The following is a 16672-nucleotide window of genomic DNA, read 5'->3' as shown; positions in this document are numbered from 1 at the left end:
AACCTCAAAAGTAGTATTATTCACTTATTTTACCACAAAACTTTAAAATTTGAACCAAATGGCAACTAAACCATGGAGGAAAATTTTATATGAAGACCAAGGCTACCCCGATAACTACACAGATAAATTATTCCTATGGAACCTGAAACGTGCCGAAAAATACAAACCAACAACCCTAATAGATGCTATCAAAGGCTCTCTGCATCTAACAGAAGAACTGTGCACAGTCACACTCTTCATACTGATCTACATGTTCATCTACAACGAATGGCTGCCGAACGATACAATATTCCACTCAATGAATACACTAACAATCCTTATATTCCTGGTGCATAGATTCAGTGACAAAAGAGATCTAAGAATCAAAATTGGAAATGATGTAAGAACATTGCTGATATTCTTTGTGTTTGGACAGTTGTTCTCTCCCCTGCTGCATACTTTAACAGATACTATTAGTACAAACACCATTTATACAATGTCTACCATGATGATGTTAATTCATCTGATATTTTTTGATTATGGTGTGCCAATTGCTTTGGTTTCCAATAGTTTTTCCCTGAGTGCTGCTGTGTTTGCCTCAATTTGTCTGGCATCACGACTTGCATCGCCAAAAGATGCGTTTATACTAATAACAATTGCCATTGAAATGTTTGTGTTGTTTCCATTATTGAGGAAGAAGTTTCAGCAGACAATCATCATGTCAGTATTATTGATAGTCATTAATTATGGTGTTCTATTACATGTATCCTTATTGTTAACCATTGAGTTTACATGCCTTATCATTTTTATAAACTTAATTTGTCCAATGTTGTACATCCGGTATCAACACTTCAAAGATAACATCTACGGGCCGTGGGATGAGGCGATTGTCCAGGAAGCAGATCACATTAATGATTTGTTATTAAAGAAGACTTCCTAGTTATTTTAAAAATTCATTGACAAAACAGTGTATTAGTTCATTATATCTATAGTTTATTATAAAAAAAACTTGTAAAGTTATTACCAAAATGTTTGTAATAAAAATACCTTATCGCACAGGGACGAATTGAATAAGGCGTTTGATTTTACGCAAAAGGACATCCATAAATCCTGCATCAGCTTGCGAACGACCCTGAGAAATAATGTCAAGCATTGTAAATGAAAATAAATAATTTTAAATAAGTTTCTTACCTGTGAAGTCTCAATAAGTCTCCTACAAAAACTATCGTTAAAGATAGAAACCAATCCTTGTTTTAAATTACTGATGTCATCTGTGGTCACCCTCCACATTGCTTCTGACGATGAAGCTAAGGTACCTGTTATCAAAATAAAATTTATTTTAAAGTTCAAATAAATTTTTTAGTTTTAAAAACTTACTGTTCATGTTTAAGGCTGAATTCGTCACATTTAAACCATAACTTTTCGCTTTTGGAATGGCTTTGAGCATGTAATAGTTCAAATGTGCCCAAATGATGTACATAGCATGCTCGATGATTAACAAACAATGATCAATATCGTGCTTTTTCATCACCAGTTTAGCACTGATCATCTCCAGCGCCTCATCTCGCATAATGCTTACATCAAACCCTTCACCGACTCCAAACTCCTTTAAATCCACCGCATCTAAACCAGGTATTTCATTCTCTTTACGTTGTAAAAAGTCCAAAGTACCTCTCTCTTTATGGTAGTAATTGACATTGTTGATTAACTCTTGAACAACAACTCCCAGCGACGGCGAATGATCATTGTAGTTCTTTTTATTGGCGCCGTTTACACCAATCAAAAGACTGTCATTTAATGTCGGTTGTAAGACAACTCCGACACTATCATGATCAATTCCATTACTCTGAATGATATTTCTACAATACAAGAGAAGATTTCCGATGATTTCCAGCGCGTAGGATAATCTCTCTGATGTTTTGTATGATGCTTTCTCATTGTGTGGATCACACAACAATTCTCGTAGGATACTCTCTTGAAGAATGAATTTCGGAACCAATGCCAGCATCAGTTTTTGTACACGACACAACTGTGACCGATTGTTAATCGGCTGACCATCAACAATCTGGTTATCAAACGTGCTCAACACATCATTATTTGCAGTTCGGGCGATGATAGAAGTCACCATTGATATTTCCTTTAGAGATTCCAGCGACAACGACGGATTTGCCGAACGCAACACCAATTCAATCACGTCTAAGTGGTTCAAGAGGAAATTGATGATTTGAGTAACTGCGGCTTGATGATCGGTTCCCAAACTAGTCAACATGGCGTTGCAGAGATATAAACTAGGTTCCCATATTTGTAGATATCTCTGTTGCACGGTCATAATCAAATGATCCTCATCATCATCCTGTAAATGTTTAGATAACTCCGGATGGAAATCAAACACTTTCATCGTCGACAATACCGTGAAAATTTTATGTTCCAATAATAATTCTGATCCAATTCGTGTTGTAGCAATTCTTGCAAGAAAAGACATCTTAGCATCAAACAAATAAATGCTCTTCAAACTCTCCGGTAGTGGTTCAAGAACATCTCGAAGATCTTTATCCATTTTCAGTATACTTTCAATAATATGTTTGAGATATCCTCTTCCGGCCATGTGACCAATCCAATTCACGCTTCCGCTCAACCCCAACAATAAACTGAAGCATGATAATGCCAACATTTTACAAATTTCCTGCCCGCCTGTACAATCATAACAAAATACATCTATCAACTTTTCTCCAAAATTTGATAGAACATGAGAGGAAATATACACAGATGATATCTCATCCTGTAATCGAAACTTTGAGTTATCCAAACGGCTGACATACAAACTATCATTGACTTTGTTTTCCTTCGGGTCGTCAATCACGTGAATCAATTGCAAGAAAGTCGCGAGGGCGGCGTATAAATTAATCCGCAACTTCTGCGACTGATTATCTGAGATGATAATCCATTGCACAAGATTATTCAAAATCGTACGAACCAGAGGCATGTTCAAATCAATCATACTCCTCGTATCGTATTGTTTATCATGGAACAACATCTGATTGAATTTCTGATCTTTAATGTGACTCTTTCTCATGTTTTCGATCAATAACATGACAGTCCCTGAGAGATAATTGGCAACATCAGGTTGTAGCACAAGTTTGACACTCTTATTCAAAATAACATCCAGGAGATAAATCTGGAGTAAAACTTGGTCCTTGGGTGCGATAATCTCAATTGGAAGGTAGGTAATCATCACCTGTACGACTTGTCTCCAAGCATCAACGAATTTCGCTACTAGCAGCAGTTTTTCGTGAATTATTGATGTTAACAGCATGTAGCAACACTTTCTGTAACTCATCCATCATGGCCTGGCGTTGTCCAAGCGCTGTAGTCCCTTGTGCGGCGGTAATTTCCTCAATCAAATTGCGATGTAATCTTTTAATATCAATTAGCTTCGGATTACCTTCCTGTTCGCAACCAGCAAGGTAATTTTCAAGGGAATTCTGATCAAAGAAACCCCATTCGGGTGCGACTATCTTCTGCATACTTAAATCAAAGTTAGCGATAAGTTTCACCAAGAAATTGTCTTGTTTCAAGTGTTCAATAGTCATAACAAAGTCTTCAGTGCGTGGTTCGCCGGTTTTCTCACTCAAATCAAAGAAATCCGGCTGCGCTTCGGCCGGCAGCCCAACGAGGACAGAAGTAATCTGTTTCAGATTAACAATCTGTTTGTTACAACATGCCAGGCGTAATTCAATCGCCAATGTTTTTAATAACCAAGACATCTTGTTCAATTCATGTATACCATTTGTATAATTATGATGGCAGTAGTTGATGTGTTTCTTAAAAACAACTGTTGACTTCTGATTAAACGCAAGACAGGATCCGCCGTTTTCGGGTTTGAACACAGAGAATACAACATGTGATAACATTCTTCAATAATACTCTGATCTTGTTCCAACCGTCCAAGGAGAATGTGTCGCAAAAGAGTTAATAGTGAATGAATACAAGATCTCGGCGTATTCAACACACCAGGCAGTTGAAAAACAGTAGTACTCACATCTCTCTGCAGATCAAAACCAAATAAAAACTGACTTAAGTTCGGCGAGTTATACGGCAGGCACTGATGCAATAAACTAAAAATCTCTTTCTTCGTTAAAGCAATATACTCATTTTCATCATCGAGGACTTCATCCAGACATTTAACAAATCCGTGAAGGTAAACCTTCTCTTGATTACTTGAAAGAAGAATATTCATAATCTGACTGTGTGTTAACTGTGAACTAGTCAACGCTCGCAGAATCTTCAAAGCAACAAGACATTGTTTCGGAAGTTGTGATTGATAATTCAAATATTTCACAATGTTTAAGATATAATCTGGGCGTCCGGATTGAGGGTTGAGTGTCAAGAGTAACTTATGCATGTTTACCAACAGTACCGGACTGCTGGACGATGTTAGAAGATTGAAAAACTTCGATTGTAATCTCAAACATCTGTCTATAATGCACATCGCGTGATAAGTCGCAGTATCCAAATGTTTTTCACCTGGGAAAGGCACGCAAGCATCGTAGACTTTATTACCTTCGTTGATAACAAATAGAAGTCCATTGAACAACTCCGATTTCGAATGGAGTTGTAACATGAGATGAAAACCCGGCGGAGAGTTAAACTCATTCTGTTTGTTGATGTTTGGAAAATCAGTGCCTTCAGGTTCATAAACCGTGAGAAATTTATCGAATAATTTTATGCAAAGTGCAGCAATCTCCCATTTTTCTGATGGATTTTTATAGTTGCGACTGTTAAACTTCAAAAACACCGAGTTTACGATGAAGAAGAGATACGGATCAAAACCAGGTTGTCGTGGTCCAGCACCCAAAGTCCTAGGTATTCCTGAATTCGTTAAAATGTCTATCAAAGTCAAGAAAGCTCTTGTTAATGGATACTCCTCCAAACGAGATTCGACTTCATCTAATTCAGTTTGTATTCCCCTCGGTTGATAGCTAGATGTTGATGGAATCGTTACAAGAATCTGGGAAGTTTCCAGATTGTTCCAGATCTGCGCTGCTATCTCCTTTGACTTCGCCAGTGACGCCAAGACTTGCAACATGTCCGCTTTCAGTGGAATCGGTATGGAACAACTGACAAGTCCCAGGAGGACATTTAATGGTGCCCAACCGGGATGTTCACATAGCGCAAGTCGAGAAAAATCATCATTATCACTCACTGTTTTCATCAACATGAGTACCGCATGCAAACCTTCGATTTCCTGCGGTGTTATACCCTTGGTATAAAGTCTACTATGTCTGTATATTGATTCTGATACAGGCGGTAAATCCTGTTTCAAATTGGCGTTGTATTGATTGAAAGACATAAAGAAATGATCCCAACTGACAGTATTATTATACCCTGATGGTTGTTTTAACATATTGAAACAATTACGTGCGCCTTGCTGACAATTACACAACGCACGCAAAAAATTCAAGTAATGAACAAACAAAGATGGCGGCAACATGTCTCCAGCAAGCCGGACAAATTTAAACAATGCCACTGACCTTGGATGTGTCCTATAATGAGCCAGATTGTGTGTGCTGTCGATGGGACACCAATAATCCATCATTAACTCCAATTTATTTGGATCCTTGCTGTAGAGTTTCGCCAGAGCATTGAGAAGACTTTCAAAGTACCTCGATAAATTCGCGGGTAATTCTAAACCTTCGTGAAGGTACGACTGAATTGTTTTCGCTGTTTCGTCAGCTTTAAGACGCAAATCTTTGATTTTCGGATACATTTGCACCACGAAATCGCAAAACAAATGATGCACACGTTTTACCATGAATTCCTCCTGGAAAAACTGGTCGTTGTCGAGGAATTTCACCGCCATGAAGTCGAATACGTTCATCACAATTGCCGCATCGATTAATTCATCTTCTTGATCTACCAAATTCTGCATATTTTGGCCTTGGCTAACACTCCGCAGGGATGATAAACAAACAGAAAACGCAAAAGCAGCCACAGCTTGAAGTCCCTCGCATTGCCATGTCGAATTTTTCGGGCTTAGCTCTTTCGTAAGCGTTGTAATCAGTGTTGGATCCGCTAAAATCGGCAATTTTTGCACAACTTCTTCGCCATCTTCTCGAGTATGCAACACACTTAAATCTACACCGTAAGTTAACGCCATGATCAAATACAGTGTAACATTATCCAACTTTCCAGATGCTTCTTCTTCAAGTTTCACTTCTTTCAAATGTTGTATGAGTGCCAACATTGAAGATTTATTTAATCCACTCTGACATGATAGAATAAACAAACAATCAGCCAGCAATAGTTTGATTGAGTTGAATGTGTCTGTTATTTGTTTCCGGTGAGTTGGTCCACCAAGCGCTAAGTTATTCTGAAGTAATTCTAGTTCTTTAGTCAGATCCATTGATTTAAGCAATTCTAGAATTCTAGTTATCAAGCCATTCTCAAGTAGTTGGTCTGTGTAAGAATTTATAAATCTTTGAATTGATGGTGGCAAACTCATAGCCCAAGAAACGCCAGTTCTTGCCTGAAGTAACATCCTCAAAGTGGAAACTAAGTATTTCCTGCCATCATAATATAATGCAATAGCTACTAAACCTCTTGGTAGATCAAGAAAGTAAGGTAGTTGCATTTGTGCAGTGCATAGCAAATCCAAAGCCACATATTCATTCATATCATACATGTCTGAGATGATTGTGACCTCCTGAAAGAGTTCCTTGGAAAGCACATGATGGCCAATGCCTTTGATAGCAATTCCATCTTCTTGTCCCTTCTTCAGCTCTTCCCTTTGTTTTTGGTTTTTGGGCTGAATAAGAATATATTAAAGTTATTACATTTTTAACAATGTTTAACATACCAGATTGTGTAGTAATGAAAAGAAACTCTGTCGGCATTTTCGCAGGACCTTCTCGAAGTCACCATACGTGCTAGGATCATTATTTTCGGACGTTAAATGCTTGTTTACGGTATCGAACAAGTCTCGGTATGGATACCACAAGTCTTCTGTTTTTGCTACAAAATTTATGAATTAGCTATTTAAAATACATTGTTCAATTTGAGTAATACCTTCACTCATTTTAGAAACGTTGCTCAGTACGTCCACAGACTTTTGCTAGTTGTTAATGTCCTGGGTAACACTGGAAGGCTTCGATTTGTTTTAACTTTACGATTTTATAAACGAACACTAACCACAAACGCACATCAACTGTTCCCGGCGTTTTTCTACATGTGTTTGATGTACTGCAGTACAGATCATGTTAAAAACGAATGGTCTCCGTCTAGGGAACAGAACATTCGCCGGTAGAGCGCGCCACTATCCTATTGGTACTCGTTTAAAATGTAAACTTTAAATCCTTACGTTGCTGTGGACACCGTCGGAAAAAATTCAACTTGAAACGAAAGAGATAATCTGAAAAGCTAAAAAAATCTACTATTAATTAATAACCTTACAAAAATGAACAGGAACCACACCATTATATTCAATAATAAAGAAAAAGATAAATGCTAAAACAGGTTTTTTAAATAAATGAAGTAAATAACTACAAATTGGCTTGTGTATTTTTTTATATAAAAATTTTTGTTTATTGAAAACAATTAAATTATGGAGGCCTTCCTCAACAAAAATAAAGATAAAAGGATTTCTTTTATTTCCAAGTTTTATATAAATATAAAAATCAAATACATAATTCATATCAAAACGGTTAAAAAATATAAGGTTTACGTTTATCAGAATATGAACAGCCATTGATTGCAAAGCTCTTAATGATATCTCCTCACTGGATAATTATGCATCGTGTTCGGGCCAAAATTAGGGCCATATCTGGGCGGTTGATTTGGATTCAGAAGTGGGCGTCGCGGGAAAAAACCTGGACGCATAGCGCGATGTCCTTGCTGGGAGCCCATAATACCAATGCCCATTGGTGGTGGTACAGCTCCCGGTCCCATCTGTTGGGTATATCCAATTAGCGGATTGCGTTGCGACCCACTCTGCTCGTGATACTTGCTGGGATATCCACCTTGCTGATTCTGGGGCCTATTGTTCCTTCGCTCAAAATCACTACTGCTATTGCTCTCTCGCCTTTCCCGTCGCACAAATTCTTGCATCTGAGGTTGCTGTGGACGTCGCTCCTCCTTCTCGTCCTTGTTCTCGCTCAATTGCGCAAGTATCTGCGCCGGGGTAAGCGACGCGAAAGATTGGTGTTTGAGTACATTTTTCAGGAGGCTTTGTGCATTCGCCAGAAAATCGTCCTCGGTAACGTTGGCGCCAAACTCTTGAGTACTTGGCATGCACTGCACGGCGACGTCAATGCGTTGAATTTGCTTGAACTTTGTACACTTTTCACACTCATAGTCAGAGGTTTGTGATATCGCATCTTCAAAAGTCTTCTGCTGCAAATCGTCACCTGTTGGAAGAATAACGAGCTTTTCCTTTATATCCAGCCGCGCCAATAACCTGCTGAGAGATGTGGGCTGCTTTTCGTTGACAGTGCGTTTTGATGTGAATCTGAAGTGTATAGGAGAACCAAACTTTGGACTTCCACATCCCGATGTACTCGGTGATTGAGTGGAATCGATCTTTTGGAGACGGTTTACGCAGCTGTAGAAACGGCCGTTCGGCCGCTGCAATTCCGATATTAGCGTCAATGCGTCTTGACAACGATTTAACACTACAAGTTTACAAATCCCAATATCACTTAAACAATACGTTCAATTGCCTTATTTCAATAAAGCATAGTTAACTAAAGCTCCAATTTCGCAAATTTCACTTCTGCTTACAATCAGAACTTTTACATGGTAAATATTATGTCAATAAACTAGACTCACCTTTAACTTTGTGTGCTGGGTGGATTTGTTGTGCATTGTCTAAGAAATAATGACAAATGTGATTAATTGATTGCTTTTTCTAAACAGTCTCAACTTAATGAGCAACATACAAAGAAATTCTTACCAGATCTTTGCGTTAGTTTAAGATATTCCGTGAGTGATATACTGTCATCGTTGAAAAGCTAAAAAAACCAACAACACTTAAATGCTTCAAGTTAAATTTTAACTTCCAAAGAGGTTTGCCGCATACCGCTTCAATTTAGCAAAAATTATTGCTGCATGTCATCGACAATGATTATATTATTTTTGTTTAATGATTGATGTGCTTTAATTTCATATGAAATCTGATCGATTAGCTCAATAAATCTATTTTTAAGCAAATTCCGCGTTTAACGCTCAAAAGTTGTGAGTGAATTTAAGCAAACAGCATTACAACTATTAAATTAAAATTAGATCAACTAAAACAGACAAAATTTCATAAAATATAGTAAATTACCTTCTTAGTGGCCTCCTCGTTTGTCTCAACTTGAAAATTATGCGCCGGCGTATTCATCTGCTCATATGATACACAACCCTGCTGGTATCCGACACTATAAGGATTTGGATCCACTACGTGCCCACTACCCACAAAAAACGATTGATCGTATGATGCACCACCGACGTATTGCGTATGGTCCATCGCCGGCACCATTTGCGGCACCGGCATAACTCCCAGCATGCTATGACTGTATTGATTATGGCTATTGTGTGAACTACTAGAGATATCGCCATTAATCTTCGCCGTAATATTCTTCATGTGATCATACTCAATTCGCGCTAGTTTGCGATCTAGTTCTTCAAGAAAAGATTGCTTTCGATCGGGGGATCGATCATAACTGTGTTTCGACGAGTGTCGCTCAGCTGATAACTTTTGGTAACGATTCAAGGAGCGAGAACGATGTCGAGCTCGATCTGGACTGTGACTGCGAGATCGTAGCCGTTTTCGGCGATTATCATACCGTGCTTCGTACAATGGCTGGGGGATAGGTGAACGTGTGCGAGACCGACGACGATATGGTGGTGAATAGCGCTTGCGAGTATGAATCGTCTGCACAGGTGGTGATCGACGTTTCCGGTGGAATGGTGACGGGCTCCGCGAATAAATACGTTTTGTTGGACGCGATGGCTGTCTTACATCAGTAGCAGCAGCAGGTTCATCCATTTCAGTTCCTGGTGGCACTAATCCTGTCTCAAGTATGCGCAGTTTTTCCGTGATGCGTTCCTTCTCGCATTTTGCTTTATCGCGCTGTATATCACGGTTTACCTTTTCAGGATCGCGCCGACTATCGGTATCATACTTACGCGTTTTATTCCGCTCTCTTGGCTTACCTTCCAGAGACCGAGATCGCGATTTGGATTTCCTCTTGGGAATTGTATATTTTTTCAACTTATCTACTTTACTACCAGCAGGCCCATCTTTTTTTAAATCACCAGCATCAGTAATTATATTTTCAGGCTCGGTAGATGTTGTAAGATTAGTTTGTTCTTTCTCCACAGTTTCTGTATATGGCATCTCATTTGTGCAAGCATTTTCATTGTCTATTGAATGTTGGTTCGATTCACTTTCATTGTCTTCCCATGCATCAACCACATCAAGTCCAGCTAGGAATTCCTTATTGTTGAAGTCATCAAAAAAATCTTCAGCTACATCTATTGCAGAGCACAAAACAATGCAATGTTAAAAATTTTTACCATCTTAATTTGTAATGTGTATACCATCCAGAATTGTTGAATCATCTGAAGACTTAGAGCTGTCATTTTGGGGCAACATAATTATTGTCTCTTCTAAGTTTATGGCACTTTCTTCTTTAACAACTTCATTTGCGGGAACTGTATTCTATAAAATACATGATAAAAATATCATAAATAATTCCATTAGGTTAGGTATATAGAAGGTACCGCAAGTGCCTGTGCCTCATCCACATTGCTTTCTTCTGTTTTAATAGTAGGTTTACTTTCTTTAGTATTTTGCATGGTGATCATGAAGTACTAACAGTGTTTGTTTTTTCACCCTACATTAAGCCGGAAGAATTTAGAATATCTTCACCACAAGAACGGGAAACAAATAAAATTGCGGCGGCAAAAGTGAGTCAAAGTGACCCGAAGCAAAACAGCAAACGACGTTCAAAGGAAACCCGACCAATGCCATTATAGTTCCAATCAGCCCCCTGTCACTTGAATGAGAGTTACACTCACAAGTTTAAAAATTTTCAAACTATAAATTTTATAATTTTATTGTGACTGAATGTAAAGTTATTATTTGTGTTATCTATAATTTGAATGAATAAATTAAATAATTATTTTTTTCTTATTTGAAATATTTACATTCAAGAAAAGTATTCGAAAATGTTTTTTTGTTTCTATTTATATTCCAGTTAGTAATAAATTTGGAATTATGTGTTCATCAAACTAAAATTGCTCAAAATTTATAAGATTAGTGTCCTTCCAAAAGACTCCAATTATAATTCCTACTCGTGGTCGTGTCACTTGAACATAACCTTCAAACTTTAAGGAGTTGATCGAGTCTATTTAGCTGGTGAGAACTTTCACGGATTGCACCATTCCAGTCACGACTTGCGTACATACGGTGCACTCAGATAAATTATACGATGGCTGATGAAACACAACCCAGTGAAGCCGGTGGTGAACCACCACAGAAAACAGCGAAACAACTCGCTAAGGAAGCTGCCAAGCAGGCAAAACTAGAGAAATTTAAGCAGAAGAAGGACAAGAAGGAGGCTGCACCTGCTAAGGAACCGTCTGAGGTACTCTTAACTTATAAAAGAACATATTGTAATAGATAATTGCAAAGTAAACTCAAAGTAGTTTTGCATAAATATTAATGTTTATTTTATAATTTTGCAGAAAAAGGAAAAGAAGAAGGAAGTTAAGGAATCAGCTGTCTATGACATAGACACACCAGCTGGAGAGAAAAAAGTGGTTGATAATGTGATGCCTGATGCCTACAGCCCTAAATATGTTGAGGCTGCTTGGTATCAATGGTGGGAAAAGCAAGGATTCTTCAAACCTGAGTATGGGGTGAGAATTAACACAAAATTACATTTAAACCAATTAAATATTTCAACAAAAAGTGCTTATCAAAATAGTGAAATCATTAATCCCTTTTTAATTATCAGCAACTATTGTTTTTATTGCATCACACATCAATCAATATTTTAAATTGATTTATTTTGTTTTATGTTGATTTATAAAGAGAAAATCCATCTTGGAGAAGAATCCCAAAGGCACCTTTACTATAATTATCCCTCCTCCGAACGTGACTGGATCACTTCACTTGGGACACGCATTAACCAACGCTATCCAAGACTCCATTACGAGATGGCACCGTATGAAAGGAAGAACTACACTATGGAATCCAGGCTGCGATCACGCCGGTATCGCTACTCAAGTAGTTGTAGAGAAGAAACTTTGGCGAGAGGAGAAGAAAACGCGACATGATATCGGACGCGAAAACTTTATCAAGAAGATTTGGACTTGGAAAAATGAGTAAGAACCGAGAACCCTTAAAAATATGTGTATTTAATAGGTTGTTATTGAATTTTGTTAATATAGAAAAGGTGATCGAATTTATCATCAGTTGAGAAGTCTGGGATCATCTTACGATTGGGATCGTGCAGCTTTTACAATGGATCCTAAGCTGTGCAAAGCTGTAACCGAAGCTTTTGTGCGATTGCACGAAGACGGTAGCATTTATCGCTTCAACCGACTTGTAAACTGGTCATGCACTTTGAAATCAGCCATTTCTGACATTGAAGTAGATAAGATAGATTTACCTGGCAGGACATTCCTATCTATTCCTGGATATGATGACAAAGTTGAATTTGGCGTGTTGATTTCATTCGCTTATCCCGTGGTAGACTCCGATGAGAAGATAGTCGTCGCCACAACTCGTATCGAGACCATGTTGGGTGATACAGCTGTTGCTGTCCATCCAGAAGACGAACGTTATAAACATTTGCATGGTAAATTTGTCCAACATCCTTTCTGCGATAGGAAGATCCCTATTCTTGCCGATGACTTTGTCGAGCGTGAATTTGGTACTGGGGCAGTGAAAATTACCCCGGCGCATGATCCCAATGATTACGAAGTCGGCGTGCGTCAAAAACTACCATTTATTACGATTTTTGATGATAATGGTTCGATTGTTGGTGATTATGGACAATTTACTGTAAGTTATACATAGATTGAACGAATTACACTATATATTTATGTAATTTATGCAACTTTATATACTTTTACAGGGAATGAAACGTTTTGATGCGAGAAAAGCCGTCCTTGTCGCTCTGAAAGAAAAAGGTTTATACGTCGAAACGAAGAACAATCCAATGGTGGTGCCAGTTTGCAGCCGTAGTAAAGATGTAGTCGAACCGATGTTGAAACCGCAATGGTATCTCAAGTGTGATGACATGGCTGCCAACGCTGTGGAAGCTGTGAAATCCGGCGAATTGAAAATCATACCTGACATGTACAACAAGACGTGGTACCATTGGATGGAGGGTATTAGAGATTGGTGCATTTCGAGACAACTATGGTGGGGTCATCGCATTCCGGCGTACTTTGTTAACATTAATGGGAAACCAGCAAGTGAAGACGAGAGCGAATGTTGGGTCAGCGGCAGGACTTACGAGGAAGCCTTAGAGAAAGCAAAGAAAAAGTTTAACACCGATGATGTTAAACTCTCACAGGATGAAGATGTGCTTGATACGTGGTTTTCATCTGGTCTATTTCCGTTTTCCATCTTTGGTTGGCCGGATAATACTGATGATATGCAAGTTTTCTATCCTTCGTCCTTGCTGGAGACTGGAAATGATATTATATTCTTCTGGGTTGCACGTATGGTGTTCTTCGGACAGAAACTGCTAGGAAAACTCCCATTTAAGTAAGTACTTTCAAAAAAATCGTTTATGTATCATGATGTAATCATGATTTTGTTATTTTAGGGAAGTATTTCTGCATCCGATCATTCGTGACGCTCATGGTCGCAAAATGAGTAAATCTTTGGGTAATGTCATCGACCCTATGGACGTAATCTTTGGAATTGGCTTAGAAGACCTTCATAAACAACTTCTAGACAGTAATCTTGACCCGAAGGAAATCGAAAAGGCGAAAAATGGTCAGAAACAAGACTATCCCGAAGGCATCCCAGAATGTGGAACAGACGCATTGCGTTTCGCCCTTTGTGCAATGTGTACCGGCCGTGACATTAACTTGGATATTCTACGCGTGCAAGGTTATCGCTTTTTCTGCAATAAGTTGTGGAACGCCACGAGATTCGCCCTGACTTACTTCACCAAAGATTTCCAATCCGCCAAGGACTACAATCCCACTGGGAAAGAGAGTGTGATGGATCTTTGGATGTTGAGTCGACTTGCTACAGCTACTGCCGATGCCAACAAAGGTTTCGAAACATATGACTTCCCACTAGTCACCACTGCAATCTACAACTTGTGGCTGTACGACCTTTGTGACGTTTACCTAGAATATCTTAAACCTGTGTTTGCAAGTGAAAATGTTGATGCAATTTATGCAGCACAAGTAACACTTCATAGAACATTGGAAACTGGCTTGAAGCTGCTCAGTCCGTTCATGCCTTTTATAACAGAGGAGCTCTATCAACGACTTCCAAAATCCAATGTGGAGAATGTTCCCAGTATCTGCATTGCTGCCTATCCAGAAAGTTTCGACCACTTGAAGAATGCGGACATAGAATCCGAGGTTGATTTTATGCAGAAAGTTGCTAAAGCGATTCGATCTGCCAGAAGTGTATACAATATACCTAATAAAATAAAAACTGAGGCGTATATTAAGTGTGGCGATGCCAAGACGCAAGAGATTGTCACCAAATTGTCTGCGGCTTTAGCTACTTTAGCATATTGCTCGAAAATTGATATTAACACCGACGCGCCAAGTGGTTGTACCATCATCACTGTTTCGGACAAGTGCGAAGTTCATTTATTGCTCAAAGGGTTGATTGATCCCGAGAAGGAGATAGCTAAGATGGAGAAAAAGTTGGTGTTCCTTGGTGATACCAAGGCGAAATTGGATCAGTCTATGGCCGCTGCTGATTATGCTACAAAAGTGCCCGCTGAAGTTCAAGCCACGAATAGCGAGAAACTGATGCAGACCACGAATGAAATTCAAAAGTTGGAGATTGCTATGGATGCACTCAAGTTGATGAAGTAATTAATGTGTATTTAGGTCAACTTTGCACTACGCTTGTAACTTAATATCTATGCTAAGACGCATTTAAATAAAATTTTAAAGTTTAAAGCGAAGATGAAACGTATATTCTGTGTTTTTCTTAAATTTTTGATACTAGGCAGACGTTTTAGTTGAATATAATAGTTAGACTTAGAATTTTTGCCCGAAAGACAGGGCCGCACTTGCCTTTAAAATTATTTTTGCTAGTCGACAGCTGAATTTGTTGGTCTAAAATCAAAATTGACCTTTATTTTTTTGTCTAAAAACAAGGCCTAACTTGTCCTTTAAATTATATTTTCTCAAAGATCAGGGTCAAACTCGTGTTTAAAAGCAAGGCGGAAGGCAAAGATTACCTTTTGTCGATTTTCCAATTTTCTGATAAAATTAAACTAAATTCGCTATTTAGGAGAAGATCCTCTTAGAATCAAAAACCTACAAGTCCCTTTTGGGCGTTTTCTTTTAGTTTATGAATTAATCACAATTGAAAAGCACTGCAAGTAATTAATAAAAATTTGGTGGAGGTGCCGGACATTTTAATTAGTGGTTGTATTAATTTTTGAAAACTAATAATACCATTGTGTAGAGAGCTTCTTAATTACCTAATTAAAACATCTTTTTGCATAATAGCACGAATGGTTTACCTTGTAGGTGCCTTTCATTACAACGTGTACTAGAAGCAACACTTAATTACCAAATATCTCAGAAACTAATAGAGATAAACAAAAACCGAAAACGGAATTGTGTTCAGCAAACAAATCTAAATGAGATAAGATTTTAAAATACGTATTTCTAAGATAGTGAAAACTAATTTTCCGACGCAATTTTCTCGAAAACTATGAATGTTGCAGCCAAACTTTTTGCATTTTGTTCATGCCATGATATGAATCTATAAAATGGCAGATTTAGTTTCTTGATTTTCGAAAGTTGACCAAAACCACTCGAAAAAAGTCAAGAGGTTACACTTAAGGAATTTGTGGGTCAAAAATTATTTTTTATGCTAGAACAAAATGGAAAACGCCAATCGGTATAGAACTACAATTCGATGAACAATATCAAGTCACTTTTTGATAACATCATTATTTCGGAAAATTCCGGTGAAAATCAGAACAGTCCAAAATGAACCACGCTTCTGATTTTCACGAAACTTACTAACATGATGTAGAATGATGCTAAGAATCGATTAATGTAGGTTTGGTTTTGATGACGTAACTAGTTTTCAAGTTATTGACCATTTTCACTTATTACATAAGTTTAGTTAATTGAATAATTAAAAGTGCCAAATGGTGTAAAATTATGTCTTAAATACGAATCTGAAAACGATTTTCTTTTAATCTTAATCGTTTGCAAGAAAATTGCAATAAACTGGATTTTTCATTTTCTCTACTAGTCTTGAGACAAAAATTAAAAATTTAAAATGTGGACTTTTGAATGCAGAATATCAAAGAAAACATGATTGCAAACATCTTATCTTAGTAACATTTCGTTAATTAAAGCTTTATTGCCACATTAAATTAACATTAAAGGACGAATAAAATTTGACTTAAAATCGGTTATTATAGGATAATCAATTACTTGGAAAACAAAATATTACTAAGACAAATGATTCATA

At 37.8% G+C, this 16672-nt stretch overlaps 4 protein-coding genes and 1 long non-coding RNA gene across 5 annotated transcripts; 3 read left to right on the top strand and 2 right to left on the bottom strand.

Annotated features, from left to right (window-relative positions):
- Window positions 1-51: 51 nt before the first annotated feature.
- PIG-C (phosphatidylinositol glycan anchor biosynthesis class C) lies at window positions 52-1053 on the top strand. The gene has a single exon (XM_065305861.1). It carries the CDS (start codon window positions 59-61, stop codon window positions 917-919), a length of 861 nt encoding a protein of 286 aa, XP_065161933.1. The 5' UTR covers window positions 52-58; the 3' UTR covers window positions 920-1053.
- Window positions 952-7413, bottom strand: Nup205 (nuclear pore complex protein Nup205). The gene is given in 7 exon segments (XM_065305856.1): window positions 952-1111; window positions 1171-1295; window positions 1357-3254; window positions 3256-3811; window positions 3814-6784; window positions 6836-6990; window positions 7045-7413. Coding segments are annotated over 7 exon segments (5799 nt in total). The 5' UTR covers window positions 7055-7413; the 3' UTR covers window positions 952-1027.
- Window positions 7414-7529: 116 nt separating this feature from the next.
- LOC135794549 (uncharacterized) lies at window positions 7530-10881 on the bottom strand. Its single transcript, XM_065305858.1, has 6 exons — window positions 10741-10881; window positions 10558-10678; window positions 9299-10491; window positions 8927-8984; window positions 8803-8841; window positions 7530-8645 (listed from the first exon to the last, which is right to left on the bottom strand). The coding sequence occupies exons 1-6, from the start codon at window positions 10822-10824 to the stop codon at window positions 7738-7740; spliced, it is 2403 nt and encodes an 800-aa protein (XP_065161930.1). The 5' UTR covers window positions 10825-10881; the 3' UTR covers window positions 7530-7737.
- Window positions 10704-11152, top strand: LOC135794554 (uncharacterized). Its single transcript, XR_010548915.1, has 2 exons — window positions 10704-10786; window positions 10864-11152. It is a non-coding gene; the product is annotated as an uncharacterized lncRNA (long non-coding RNA).
- A 159-nt stretch (window positions 11153-11311) lies between these two features.
- On the top strand, window positions 11312-15148 carry ValRS (Valyl-tRNA synthetase). Its single transcript, XM_065305857.1, has 6 exons — window positions 11312-11606; window positions 11707-11880; window positions 12056-12348; window positions 12415-13030; window positions 13104-13741; window positions 13803-15148. The coding sequence occupies exons 1-6, from the start codon at window positions 11451-11453 to the stop codon at window positions 15043-15045; spliced, it is 3120 nt and encodes a 1039-aa protein (XP_065161929.1). The 5' UTR covers window positions 11312-11450; the 3' UTR covers window positions 15046-15148.
- The last annotated feature ends 1524 nt before the right edge of the window (window positions 15149-16672 follow it).

This window comes from Atheta coriaria, unplaced genomic scaffold, assembly GCF_025399875.1.
Source record: "Atheta coriaria isolate IRGN ID8LTWV9N9 unplaced genomic scaffold, Caltech_Dcor_3.1 hic_scaffold_6_pilon, whole genome shotgun sequence".
NCBI classification, from domain to species: domain Eukaryota; kingdom Metazoa; phylum Arthropoda; class Insecta; order Coleoptera; family Staphylinidae; genus Dalotia; species Dalotia coriaria.
This window is presented reverse-complemented; position numbering and strand designations above follow the sequence as displayed.